Source organism: Phaethon aethereus, assembly GCF_964289735.1.
Source record: "Phaethon aethereus genome assembly, chromosome: 14".
Lineage (NCBI taxonomy): Eukaryota > Metazoa > Chordata > Aves > Phaethontiformes > Phaethontidae > Phaethon > Phaethon aethereus.
Window position 1 is genome coordinate 4,665,850 of NC_138590.1, and position 14,804 is coordinate 4,680,653.

At 39.0% G+C, this 14,804-nt stretch overlaps 1 protein-coding gene across 1 annotated transcript in view; it reads left to right on the forward strand.

The window, feature by feature from the left end:
• Nucleotides 1-14,804, forward strand: part of SLIT3 (slit guidance ligand 3) — a gene marked incomplete at its 5' end in the record, with an annotated part of 526,167 nt that overhangs the window by 435,009 nt on the left and 76,354 nt on the right. The window contains 4 exons of the mRNA XM_082006257.1: nucleotides 206-277; nucleotides 460-531; nucleotides 6,823-6,894; nucleotides 10,863-11,026. Coding sequence (XP_081862383.1) covers nucleotides 206-277; nucleotides 460-531; nucleotides 6,823-6,894; nucleotides 10,863-11,026 — 380 coding nt within the window. The remainder of the gene's footprint in view (nucleotides 1-205; nucleotides 278-459; nucleotides 532-6,822; nucleotides 6,895-10,862; nucleotides 11,027-14,804) is intronic.

Consider the following 14,804-nt stretch of genomic DNA (forward strand, 5'->3'; position numbering starts at 1 on the left):
CTGAGTCTGAAGCTTTCTAGGGGAGTCTGATGTGCTTTGCTTTTAGAGTTTATTCAAAGTTGGTTTGAAGATATTATATCAATTGATTATTTGTGACTTTTCAATTGCTTCAAGCATTTTGCTGTGGAGATATTATGTAATCTTAAAAAAGACTTAGTTCTCAATTCTTACATATAAATTATATTTTCCCTGTGTGTTTCTTCAGTGACTTGAGCAACAACAGCATAAGCGTATTGGCCAATTACACCTTCAGCAACATGACTCAGTTATCAACACTGTAAGTAGTCCAAAGTTTGATAACAGTTTTAATGGCTTTTCAGACACTATCTTAGGTGTTGAACAATTAGTATGTATCTTGTTACTTAAACATATAGCTTTGCATGCTTCTTTGTGGTTGAATTGGGAGTGAAACAGTCAAAGCAAACACAACGTTGTAACTCTGTTCTCTCATTCTCCCAGCATCTTGAGTTACAACAGACTTCGATGCATTCCAGTCCACGCGTTCAATGGGCTCAGGTCTCTTCGAGTGCTGTAAGTACCGCTGCTTCGATGCAGCTGAGTTGCAGCTTATTAGAATGCTGTTGATGACAGGGAGGTTTTTAATGAGCAGATGGCTTTCACTTGATCCAGCAGTCATAAATATTTTCACACAATTAGCTTCAATGTACTTGTACTTAGGTGCAATATGTCCGGTAATGACTAGAGCAGGTGAGCGCTAAACTTTGAAAAGAAGCGATTACATATGTGCAGGATGAATGACTTTTCTCTGATAGTTCGTGGACAAGAACTATCATGAAAACAGGCCTCCAAGAGGCTGCCTGGAGTCTTTTTGTCTCTTCTACTTGAACAGTGTTTGGGTCCCCCCCCCAGGAAAGGTCTTTTCCCCTTTTTTGGAAAAACTTGATGATATTTCAGAGTGTAAGTTTCTACTGGATGCTTCAACAAGAATGCCTTTACTGAAAAGCTGTGCATTTTTAGAATATTTTCTGTTAATTTGGATTTCTGCAGGCAAGTGTTTACGTAAAAGAATGCAGTCTGAAGGGAAGTAAGTTAAAAGTCCCAACACTGAACCAATGAGTAAGTCAAGCCAGTGGCTGGGCGCCAGTAATGCTGAGATGCCTGTCTCAAACGTCTTTAAGTTGTGATTAAAATTTCACCTCATGTTGACTCAGAGATGTCCACGTGTGGTTTCTTTCTTTGGCGATCCTTTTCTGCAGTCTTTCTTTCCAGTGTAGCTGCTTTCAGCAGCTTTCTGGATCAAACAATTTGCTTACAATTCTCGTCTGAAAGTCGTCGTCTTTATATCGTCTCAGAGTGTGGGCTGTGGGCCTGTTCCTTGCAGCAGGCAGCCCCACCAGCTTTTCTTAGGCATCTGCTAGACTTGAGTCCTACTTTGGTCTCGTATTTACTGTTTCTCACTCCCCATCAGAAGCAAACCCCGAGCTGTGTTTGCTCAGTCGTTTGGGTGAACATGCGACCCCAAGTGCCGCTGTCAGGACAAGGAGAAACCAGCTTCCTCCCCAGGGCCCAGCAACACAAGTGGGTCATCGTTACTTGCACAGTAAACTGAAAGCAAATATGTTAAATAGCTTATCTGTGATGAGATCGTTCAGGGAGCTGAAGGAGAAAGCTTTGAGCACTAAAGGGTCAGGTCACAGGAGCTGTAGAATATGTCCTGAGTGCTTTGAAACTTCACATTAGTATTTCCTATTTTTTAAAAAAGTTAGATGTCATTCACATGCAGCAGGTTCGGTGAATTTAAAGAGCAATGGTTGTTGTGCGCTGACTCGGCAAGCGTGGAATTAAGGTGTTGACATGGGCAGTACTGCAACTGTGGAAGCAATAAGGCAATGCAGTTTGGCCGAGCTCTTTCACTGTGGTTTGAGTGGTAAAATATCTAGGTTTCAACCTCTTAACTTACAAGACGGCTGTAGATTCCCAGTTTTCATTATTAAAAACAAGATAGATACGTGATTTGGATTTGTTGTTTTATGTTTGGCTTGGGACTCTGATTTCTAGCGCAGTAGGACGGTCACATTTGAGCTGTTACATGAGTCCTGAAATTCAGCCACAGATGAATATATTCTGTTTCATGGCCAAATAAATTATTCCATATGGAGCTGTCTTCTGGCCTGCTCCTGATATGCAAGCTAGCTTGATTAAAGCTACTTTGGGACTCTCTACCCTGAATTACAGTGTAGATATACCATGCCTCACTCTTTCCAATAGCTACAGTTTGTCTTTTCACTTCTGTTCCTGCAGGCCACATATGGACAGAAACGAAGGGCAGTATTTTAATAAAAACTGTTATCTTTTGGCTTTTTTAAATCATCTGCTAATCAAATTGAAAAAATATCTTCCTCCTTCAAGGGGGGAGCCCTCCTTGTGTTGCACAGAGCAGCACGAGTAAAATTAAGCCTAAATGTGAATCTCTGCCTCTGCTCCATGCATTTGGAAGCCTCCAGATTGGTTTGATTTATTATGGCCCACAAAACTCTGGTATCAGCTACAACTTTTGCCACACGTCATCTATGTTGTTATTAAAAATCAATTCTTCAGAGAGAAAATGGCTTCCCAGTGACAGCGTGCAATCTGTTATTGTCAGTTATTTATTATCCATATTCTCAGGGGAATTTAAAAGAGAAAACATCAGCAAAACAATTTCCACGTTTGTTTTTTATAAGAAGAATATAGAGATCTCATTACCTTTGGTTATGCATGCCTTTGAAGGTAGCGGACCCATACAGGCTTCCAAATTCCTTTAGTTTTCTTTGCTTTTTGCCTCTCTATAGTAAATGAAGTAAATATGTGTTTGAAAATCAGAATAATCATAGATGTATGAGGAAGTTGATCTTTGAAAGATATCTGGTTCTGTCCACTCTCTCTTACACTTTTCAGCACCAGCCCAACTGAGAAAACTGCAGAGTCAACAGGTTTACGTTTAAGCCTAAACATATATTAGTGTTTACACCATCAGGCCTTTAATCTTCAGTGTTCACGTGGCTTATGCATAATGGCAGCCAAAGTGTGCTGGGGAGCAATTTCAATGTCGAGTCTTAATAAAAAAAAAGCTGATATCAGTAGGTTTTTGCACCAAAGCTGTTGAGTGAAAAACTGTGGTTTGGGGTTTTTTTGGTTTTTTTGGTCCAAAGCTAGTCTTTTCAGAAGCTAAATGCAAACAGATTAAAAAAGCTGAGATTGAGACAAAATAATTATAAATATTAGAACTCTCTAATTATTTTATTTTAAGGATTACTTTTTTTGTGTGACAGTGCTGTAACTTCTGAGATTTTGTCCTGATTTAATTAAGAAGCAAAGTCCAGAAATAAAAATACTTTCTCAGATCACTAAACAATTTTCCATGTTATATTTATGAAAAAATGATAAAATGAGCTACAGAGTATTGTGTTAAAATGAGATATTCTAGTTTTACTGAAAACTGATGGATATTTACTGCAGTTCAAAGCTCGCACAAACATAGTAGTATGTGTGATGGTAAAAGTACCATTAATGCTCTTCGGGCACAACCTTGGAACCAATTTTTGCAATATACTTTCATTGTTGGTTGCTGCTCTGATTTGACCTAACAGAAAAATTATTTGGCTTTGTTTCTTTTTTAATCTTAACCTAATGTTATGAGACAACGGGCTGGAAGGCAGATCTTGGGAACAGTTAGTAAAGCAAAAAGCAACCAAAAAAAAAAAAACCCAGCCCAAAAGGATATATTTAGTTCATTTCCTTACCTGAAGACAAAGTAATGTTAGTGAGATCACATGTAGAAGAAAGTTTTTATTTCAAGGATTCAAGGGGTTTTTTGTGCTGAGAGGAGATCACATCACCCTAAATTCATACCCGTGCTGTTTACCAGTGCTTAAGACGAGAAGATACCTAGAAGTCGTGCTTTTGAGGGAGAACACACACATCAATGTGTGTGCTTTAAGTGTCCGAATGTTTAAGATTTTATTTTACCATTTGCTTATAAGGATTTTTGGTATAAAAATGTGTTCCTGTTGTTGTTCCAAGAGGAAAAAGATTTTGTTGCACTGTTGAATTCTCTTGCCACCATTTATTATTGTAGGTTTGAAGTATTTTAGGATTTATCATTTCATTTTAGCTGCATGGGTGATGATGTGGCTGATGTGATTTTTTTTTTATTAAATGCAGGCATTTGCATCCATGAAACATACCTCAATGCTTGAGATACGTAGTCAAGCCATTCATTCCAAATGGCTTTATACTTTCGGTGGTTTTACCTTCTTACAGATAATGGCTTTGTCATTCTTCACCTTCTCTTGGAAGAAGTTTCCAAGACATCTAGGAAAGAAAATGCACCCCTTCACAGAACAAACACACCTGATATGACATGAAGAGGAATACAAGTTCTGCTGTCTGTTCAGAGAGAATTGTCTTGCACATTTTTAAGTAGATTAAAAGATCAGAATATAAGCTCATTATGATTGGCTGCTTATTTAAATATGGTCATTTAATTGAAGGAGGGAACATTTTGATTACAAGTTGTTGACCAGGGCTGATCTTGCATCCTCATACCAACAAAAATACTCATCATTTAATAGCTCTGGGGTATGTCTCAGTCAGTTTGTCATTCGGTGTAGAATTAGTGAGTGCGCTTTATCTGGAGTTGCCGTGTGGGAGCTCATATCCTTCCTGTTTGGATTAATTGCTTGGAGATCCGTCCTTATATATGCCAAGTAGTATTACTAATAGCCAAAACCTAGGTATGCTTAAAAGAAAATTTCAGAACCAGGACGTTGGAAGGAGAAGGTTTGGTATACTAGCATCAAGAGCTGGAGAGAGGTGCCAGGAGGAGAACCCGGCTGTAGTTTTTGTGGGTTTGTGCTCTGTAGAAAAACTTTGCAGTACGGTAAGATGGAAAGTGCCGCTGCAGTGAGCAGCTACGAGGCGTTATGGAGGTGACAGTGCTTATGGTCACACAGTTCACAGCCGCCTGGGAGACAGGACAAGGCCTATCTTCCCCTGGAAGTTTGCCTTTCCTTGCTGAGTGTATGCTGCGTCTAAGGGTAGAATTCATAAGAGTTATAAGGCACCATGTAGATCCTGGTGAAGCTTATAGTGGTGTTAGGGAAGAAAGGATGCAAAAAGAGATGCTTCTGTTTTCATCTGGGGCTAATGTGTATTTCCGTGGGCCCGGAGGTTTGGTTTGTTTTCAATACACTCAATGTGCACCGTTTCAAGAATATGTACAGTCGCAGAAATTAAAAGATAAGATGTGATTGCTCTGTTCCACAAATCACCAGGTAATTTAGCAAATAAATGACTCGAGGGAAAGAGCTGCTACAAAAGTGACACGCAGCAAGTTTCTGTTTTCCACCCTCCTCTGCTGCGCCTGCAGCACCGGCAGTAATTCCTGGGCCTGGGAAAGAGGACATAAGGGATACAGCAGTTTGCTATAACCAAGTGAGCTCAGGGGAGAAGTGCGAAAGAAAATATAATTTTAAAATATTGATGTCCTTTTCCTTTGTAAGTTTTCTACCAACTTTTATTTAAGAAACGGCTAGTGAGATCCAGCGGAATTGACTCGTATTGACTTTCTGAGTTCTCTCTGTTACTATGGGAAGTATTAAACTGGTATTCAGTGACCTGCAAACTAGAGAAGTTAGAATAAATTATAAATCTTTTTCTTTATGCTATTTTTTGCCAGATAATTATCTAGTGAGGCAAAGGATGCAACAGCTGAATATTTGATTTTATTTATTTATAAAATAAAGTCTTACAAGATTGTGTATCTTCTCTGGTGCATTCTCTGGATAGTTTTTATGCAGTTGTCACACCCAGCATCCTGTGCCCTCCCGCACACTCAGTTGTTCCTGCATGTTCTCCTGCATGGTCGCAGCCTTGGTGCTGCAAGAAGTGCTCTTCCTCTCTCCTCGTCTGTCACAGCCTCTAGTGGTGGTGCCCTACTTTGAAGCAGGGCTTTCAGCTGCAATTGCAATGAAAACCGCAAGTAATCACAAATAATGATTTTTACTCTTGTGTCTGCCGCTTTGAATAGAAGTATTGTGCTCTACAGGCTGCAAGAAAAATCTTTCCATTTATGCTTGGCCATGTAATACACACACACACAAATGTATTTCTTGGAAAAGAGATAAAGTGGCTGCTTAAATTGTCCTGGAAGCAGTGGGGAAGCCTTTTGCAAGGATCCTGAAAATCCTGCTAGAAAAACGTTCATTTCTTTGCGCTGGGTAAATAATGCCTTAAAACAACTAATTTCAACTGTTTTTCCCTGCTATATTTGTCAAACGGATTTTAAAAATACCACACAAAGAGGTATTTCCTACTGTAAGAATGGGAAACCAGAATGTGAAAGTGCAGCTACATTTGCCCTCATGGGCCCTTGTTCTCTCCTAGGATCTCCCTGAAGTCAATATTTAATATAACTTTCACAGTTCCTATTTTCCTTGTTCTGTTTTTTCTGTGTTTCTGTCTAATGGGATTCTATAAAAGAGTACAGGTCTGTATATGAGGGTCTGCTTGTCATCAATACTCTTTTAATAGCATAAGTAGTATGTCACCTTTTTAATTTAAAACATGAGACACCAGCAATTCCGATTGTATCATTATTTTAAACACCATCTAGAAGTAGAAGCAATAAAGCATGGAAGCTCATGAGTTGTGAAGCTCATGGAAACTCGCAAAGAAACAAAAGTTTCTTGAGAAACTCTCAAAGAAGTTGGAAACTCTCAAAGAAACAAAACCTTCTTGAGCACCAATTCCTTCACTTGTGGGGAGCAGATAACAGGAAATGTTGTGGTTTGATGCCTTCCTGGTTCTCCCCTCTTCTAGGACGCTCCATGGAAACGATATTTCCAGTGTTCCCGAAGGTTCTTTCAACGACCTGGTGTCCCTGTCCCATCTGTAAGTACTTCTGTCTGGCTTCATCTCTTTGATTGACAGTGTCAGATTTATAAAACAGTACGTCTTATTACAAATTAAAGATTGTATAGCTTTTCTGGTTTTCCTGCTCACTTTCCATATTCTGCTCTGGATATTCGTAGTGGATGTGTTCAAAAGAAATAAAAAAAATACTAGAACGTGTTGTTATTAGTTAGCAAAATATTTTCTTAAGGGAAACCAAATGAGCGAATGTGACAGTTTCCTCTTCTGTGGACTTTGTGTTTAAGGCTTTCTTTCAGCATTGTCTATGTGAAATGCAGAGAGCGTTATGGTCTGAGAGTGAGACAGGAAACCTCCCACAACGAGCAAATATTAAGCAAATGTGAATTCTTTGCTTAATAAGTGTCATATGTTTTGCATACTGAAATGTTGTCAGTATATGAACTTATTGATGAATCACTACTTCAGGCATATTTAATCATATGGAAATTGGTCATTTCACAACATTAATACTCCTTCTATAATTTGCAAAAATTATTAAACATTTCAGATATTCCAGGAAATTACTGTTGCGTTGGTGGAGGTCCAGGATATTTTTAAATGCAGTTCCGTTGATGAAAGAACTGTAAAGACAAATAGCTGCAATTGTTACAAAATAAACCTGAAGTGTAACAGTTGGTGCCAAAAGAGTGAACAGAAAATGTTTTTTCACTGAGATAATGTGCGATACTTCACATTATGAGACAATAGATGTAAAGGAAAAGGAATTTTGTGTAGCGTGTTTCTTGATCACTGTCCTCAAGTAATCAGAGGGATGGGGATGTCTTGTATATTGTTTGGGAATGAAAGGCTGAAGCCCTGTACCTCCATTTGGAAGCGCAGTGACACCTTCCATGCTGGGAATCTGGCTTCCGAGGGTATTTTTAGAACTCAAGAGGTAAACATATGCCCCATTTGTTTGGATTTTCCTCAGGGTTTACTTTAAATGAAGTGCAGATACAATTTTCCTGGGTAAACCGTTCACCTTAGGGAGTGATAAAAACCCCTTTGGCCCAATACAATCACTGCAGTCTATCTGTTTAGATATATGTGCTGCCAGAAATGTAAAATACACAAAGCTCAAATGAACAGTAATAAATAGGATCCATAAAATAAATAAGACCTGTCTGGGGTGTAATTTGCACAGCTGAACAATTGAATTTTACAGTACAATTGTGCTCTCCAATTTCTTAAAGTGGATTCTGAAACTTTTAGCAACCACAGTGATTTTACTCTTCACATGCCAGGAAAAGCTGTGCTTATTCAAATGAAGTCATACATAATTGAAAATAAATTCAGTTTGAGCTCTTCCTGATATATAGATGTTCAAGGAGAAAGCACGCACCTGGAATAATTTTGAAAATGATACAAGGAGTTGCTACTCATCAAACTCAAAATGCATGGGAGATCAAAATTCTACGTTACATTTACAAGCTGTGCGGCTAAGAGTAGGACAGGTATTACGGCTGGAGAAAGCTGACTACTAAGGTGTTGAGCAGGACTATCAGCCTGGGCCTTCTGCATCAGTACAGCTTGCGGGGGAAGAAGATGGAAGGTATCAAATTAATCTTTAGAATTGCAAAGAGGTATCTGTGTAGCATAGACAAAACTATTGATTGTAGCCAGTCTTTTGCAGTAGCTTTAAATTGGTCTGTAATTGAAAAAACAAAACTGAGATCAAGACACTTCAATTACTTTTTCCATAGCTGTTTAAAGCCTACAAGAAAATAGTCACCACATTTCCTTTACGTGGTAAACTTCGTATTGTTGTAATGTAACTATTGTAACAAACTGTGTAGCTGGTATACCTCACTGAAGGCAGAGGAAGGTACGCACGCACTGGTTATATATTAATGCTTAGAAAGACCCCAAAATCCCTTGGGGTAGAACTGAGACCTTCTCAGTGAGGTCAGTTCCTGCATTTGCCGTCCTTACCATTCACTGATACGCACAACTCTGCAACTGGTTCAGTTTCCCAAATACTGCCCACACACAAACGGACCTCTCGGCACTCCAGGTATCCCACAAAGAAACCCTTGGGAATGGTTGCTGCGGATGGCAAGTATTTCCGTCAGACGTATTTTCAACAACTGCTCCTAATCCTGTTGAATCATCTCATCTGTAGTTAAATTTATGTTAGCTACCTATAAAAATAAGCTGTCCTCTCCTTTATTTCTCTACATTATCATGGCTAGAGTTCTTTTAATTGACTTTATGCTAAGTTGCCTCAAAAAAAAAAGCGTCTGAACAGAAATATCTGCACATTTTGAAAATGCCCGTGGTGGTATTTCATTGCAGCACAAGATATTTTTCCCTTATGGAAATACTTTGCTATAATGAGCAAAGAAATAGAGAGAGTATGTTAGAACTCTTGAATGAAATGCAAGATTCACTATAGTTCCTAGAAATGAAGGGGAAAAAAAAAAAATCATAAAATCATGAACAAAAGAATGGAAAGATACATGTGATAATTTCTGCAGTTGTACAACAATGTTGTTGGTAATCATTTCTAGTGTCTATAGAGCAGCCTTATTTCTAACATCGTTCATAAAGATTAATTAACATGGTAAGCAGCTTTCCGTTGTCCTCCCACTCCCATTTTATATATGGCAGTTGCTCAATGCTAAAGTTAATTTCTCGGTCCAACTTTCACTGCTGCATTTTGTTTGACCTTGGACAAGTGAGCCAGTTGATCACAGTTACAGGGTCAAAAGGTCAACCCAGGAGTTTTTTTTCCAGTGTAAGCAATGGATTTACAGAAGGAATGGATGGATATTTTTAATACTGTGCTGCAGTACACATTTAATTTTGATGAATGAGCCCTAGACAGGGTTTGAACCTATGAACTCTCATTATGAATCTGTCTAGGGCACAGTGGGTTCATTAGTCACTCCAGCAGAAATGTATCAACAAATTTACTGAGGTTTCTATCTTAATAACCTGGCTGAGATGTTTTTGTTTGAAAGAAGCTTGAGTTGAAAATGCCATCTTAAAACTAGTTCATAACGTATGCAGAAATAGTAAAGTCGAAAACCCAGTTTGAATTATTGGTTTCCACAGTATTTCCTATGCCAATCTATTTAGTTAATTTTCTTCCCGTGGCAATTCAGGTGTGGTACAGCTAAAGCCTTACATTTACTTTCAGCAAAGTAAATTCAGACTTTCAACATACATTTCTTCACACTTGCAAAAAGTAATTGTTTTTAAACTGACTTTTCTGGACTTTGCAATTGACTGATTGCCTGAAAAGACACTTTCTTAAAGAGAAAAAAATAGTATAAATGAGTCAAGGCAGCACCTAAATTTAAGGCTAAAAGGTTTGTTTTCTTTTGGATAGAACTCCATGAATAATGAAAAAGTTCTGTGAATAATAATTACACTATGTGAATCCATCTACTTCAACCGTATGACCTAACTCAAGTGATGGGTTAACCAGCAAATGTGTTTTCAAAGCCAGAAACAAACTCAGCAGACACCAGGTTGCGGTTTGAAACCAGGGGTATCCTCTGTGTGTACGTTTCATCTAGCGAGGAGACATTAACACGAGCCATCAGATCCAAACTAAACTACCCAATTCACTGTTAGAATATGCTCATGAAGGACAAAGACTTAAATGAAAGAAACCCATGTGATAAATTTGATGAAAGCGATATGTCTGGTGGCATTGCTCAAGCACCGTTGTTTGAAAAAGTGATTTATTGTTTGAAAAAGTTATTTGTTGCTAGGTGTATATACAACCTTCCTAACTTCTGATGGGAAGAAAGGAGAAGAGTGGGAATACTGGAGGGGATGAATCTAAAAGACTTCCTGAATACTCTGAAGATCTCCTGCACATTTTGAAGTAAAGCATTCCTGTAAAAGTGTAGAATAAAATGTGCCTCAGCGAGATCAGGGATGTTACCTTTGCTTGCAAGCCAAAATAACTGCTGTTAATTGTTTTGCGTTACTAGGGCTTTAGGTACCAACCCCTTGCACTGCGACTGCAATCTCCGCTGGCTTTCCGAGTGGGTGAAGGCAGGCTACAAGGAACCAGGGATAGCCCGCTGCAGCGGGCCCGACGCCATGGTGGACAGGCTGCTGCTCACGACACCCACTCACCACTTCCAGTGCAAAGGTAGGAGCAAGCTTTCTGTTCTGTCCTGTTGCTTTTCCTCACACGCAGTGCTTTATTTTTATACACTTGGAAGCCATTTGGTTTTAAAGTGAGTTTGGGGGGGAGCTGCGTTTGGCTTTCAGTTGCCAAACCATCACATTACATTCAAGTTGCATTTTCAAGCGTTCTTCCACAAAGTGCAGTTAACTGCACCGCTGGAAGGAAAACCAGCAAACTTCAAACTTCACACCAGATTATATAATGGCAAGTTAGCATATAGGATGTTGTTAGAACTTATTTGAGCAAATAAATTGGTTTTGGCCTTCTACCTACCCCAGAAAACTTTGGTAAAATAAGGGGGTTATTTTAAAAATACAGACTACTCTAGTTATTATGTACATTTACTTGAAAACTGAGAAACTGAGATTTCTTCTGGAAAGCAAGTATTTACCAAAAGTACATTTTCATTTGAGGATCTACAGACTGTCCTTAGCAGCTTTGTATCAGAAACTGTTGACTATGGAAAGTGCTTTCTGTCTGCACACAGTGTACGTTTATTCAGGAGAGGATTGAGGTGCAGCTCTTAATGGTTGGGGTAGTCAGTAATAGCACTATTAGAGAGCAGTTAGACAAGTGATAAGAGCACACTTTTTTGTGGATAAAGTGGCTTACTACTGAATGTAAATTAGGATATACCTGTGTGTTCCTATTGTAAAAAAAATCTTGGAGGTTCACTTAGGTTGCCAGCAAGACGTGAAGACGGAGCTATATTTATAGTGGAAAAGATGGGTCAGTAGCCTCTCTTGAAAATGGAAATGAGGGCATAAAGCCTGTTTTTATGTGTCTCAGGGTGCCATGCACATTTACAGTACTGCTTGGCAGCATGATTTTATAGAGGCTGGAATTAAACTGCTGAACAAACAAATGATGGTGTTGAGGTGGGTTTAGAACACAGGTTCCCAAGCCTGAGCTGAATTTTATGCCCTTTCAAATATATTTTTAATAACTGTAACCTTATAAGTTAATTACTTTGAAATGTCAGTCTCAAAACTATCAGAACTCTGACTATAATTATCAGAACTACAGACTTTATACTAAATAACGTACTTAGTATAAATACATATAAATAATACAAAATAATATAGCTTAATATACTTTATACTAAATAACTATAAGACTTTATACTAAATACTAAAAATACCAAATAATGTACTTGGTCACATGAAGTGAAACAAAGAAAATTATTGTATTTCCATATTAAGCCAGGTCTGAAAATTAATCCAGAAAGAGAAGCTAGATAATTTCTTTATTCTGAAATGGTGATATATTAACAGTTACGCTCACGTTCTCTCAAAACTAAGCACCCAACTCAGGCAGAGGTGGGTAGACCTGTGATCCAGACTATTAAAAACAGCTGTATGTTTTTTACGTGAATATTAGTTTGGTCCCCGAGAAAGCTGGTGGGCTTCCTACTATCCCAGCTGTCTCCCTGGTTCCCTTTATCTGATTATAAAAGGAGAAAAAAAGTGTTGATTTGGAGGTAGTCTTTGGACAAGCAGAAATTGTTGACGGTCTAGACAAGCAGCAGTATACTCCAGGAAGCTCCAGGCCCTAGAAAGAAGCCACCTTTTCTCATCACAATACATGTATTTTGAAAAGCAGTGCATGATTTGGTAGCCTAACTGAACCCGCATGCATGTTTAAGATCCAAGGCCTCATGCTCTTCTCTGGACGTCGGTGATGCTCTTTCACGGTGAAGCTACAGGATTTCCCACAGCGTCAGGTGCGGGTTTACCCTTGGGCTGGAGCCCTGTGCGTGGCCTGTGACAGGGTGCGGTGCAGCCCCGGTTGTCCTGCCGCTGCGTCGCCCTCTCAGCGCGGAGCTGTAGCTGTGGCGTGTGCCTGTTAGCAGAAGAACGAGGCTGCCTGTGGGGTGACGCAGGGTGTCCCAGGATGCGGCTGTACTTCGGCCTGTGTAGCTTCAGTCCTCACTCCAGTCCGCCAGCACGGAGCTCAGGGTGGGCTGAGCCCCCGTCCCCCTAAAAGCCTGAGTCATTGCTGCCGAAGTCAGCCCAAGCTGAGCTTGGTGCCTCAAAACGCTTGTATGTAGGTAGTGCATAGATGGCCTCCGTGACCTCCAGTAACTTGTACACTAAAAAAAAAAAAAGTAGAGTTTAACTTATTCTTGTTAAAGTTATGTTTTTAGCCTGTGACTGAGCAGAAGGTTATGTCTCGGCAGAGCCAAGAAAGTAAAAGTATGTAATGTGCAAGTCATGCAAACTCAGCTCTGCTTTTTATTAAATTGCCCTCCTAGTTATGCAGTAGAGGAAAGGAATGTGCTGGGCTGAGGGCATTTTGCTGTATGGATTTATAAATCAAATCCACAAGGGCAAACTAATGAACTACTTAACTGCTAGGAACTAACACTGTTCTTATTAGCTCCTACATTGATTAGCCCTGATGTATGCCGTAGGAATAAATGGAAAATGTACGTGTGTGTATTATGAAATAAATAAATAATAGAACAAATTCTGGCTTGGTGACCTCTAAATCTTGGAGGGCAGCACTGCTGCCTGTCTCATGAGCTCTCTGAGGAGCTACCTTCATATATCCTTCATATATTCTACCTTCAAGACAAAAGTAGCTCAGATATGTCACATTCCACCCCCTGTCAGTGCCAGAAATTCAGATGTTGTTTCCTCTTGCTGTCCTAACTCCAGGTTAAAAGCATGTAAGGCATTTAGTCGGACATAAATGCAAAGATAGAAGAGGAAGACAACAGTCTTTTATTTCATTTTTTGGATTTGTTACTTCTTGTGTATTTTTTCCTCATTATTGCATGTTGCACTCTGCGGTCAGTCACCCTGATAACACCACCGTCAGTGTAGGGTGTAGGTGTAGGGTCAGGATACAGTCTTTATGTTGCTGGGGTTCTCAGCTGAGAGTCCTCGGTACTCCTTTCTGTCATGTTCTTAACCCTGTTGCTGCTGTGCAAAGTATTCAAAGTTAGTAATAAAGGTTTGTATCTCGTACAGAACGGTCCGAAGCAAGTCCTTGACTGGAAGGGATTTTTTCATCTGTAGTTTTGGTAACCTTGTAGAGGTCCGCCTTCTCTCTAACATCAAGTATAAGCTTCTTTTCTTCACTTTCAGGATATTTCACCATTTACTCCTCTTTATCATTTATCATGCAATAACAGAAGCTCTGTGCCCACTTCTGATTAGCACAGGACCAATTTTAAGTTATTTTAAAATGTATTTTCTTAAAAATTAACTAAAATTATTTTGGGGTCTTTACTGCCTGATACAATTCATCCCTTTTAAAGTGTTAGGTTTTATTTTTCACAGGTAAAAGCTGTTAACTGATTAGTATTTGAAATGTAGCCATTTCAAATTCACCATTTCTTTAACTGTAAATATAACTCTCTAAATTAGCTTTCTGTAAAATCTCAACAATAAAATATTGATTGACTTGGTACCCCAAATGTACTTAATGTTGTTTTGGTCTGTGTTCATTTTCCTGCTCACCCACAGACATCACGACTTCCCTGAAAGAGTTTTGCTTAAAAAAATATGGTTTATTAAATGGTTTAAGTATGGCCATGTATATTTACCTGCATACATTTAAATCCCTGCATATTTGTCTTTGTTACATTTTGCCGAGATAGCTGAATGTTGGTAGTCATTCTTCTGGGCAGAAGAGGAAGAAAATAAGTTTTTAACTCAGTTAAAATTAAGGATGGTAGAACACTTTGCACCTAAATATTCCCTTAAGCCTCTCACTAAATCTCTCTTATGCA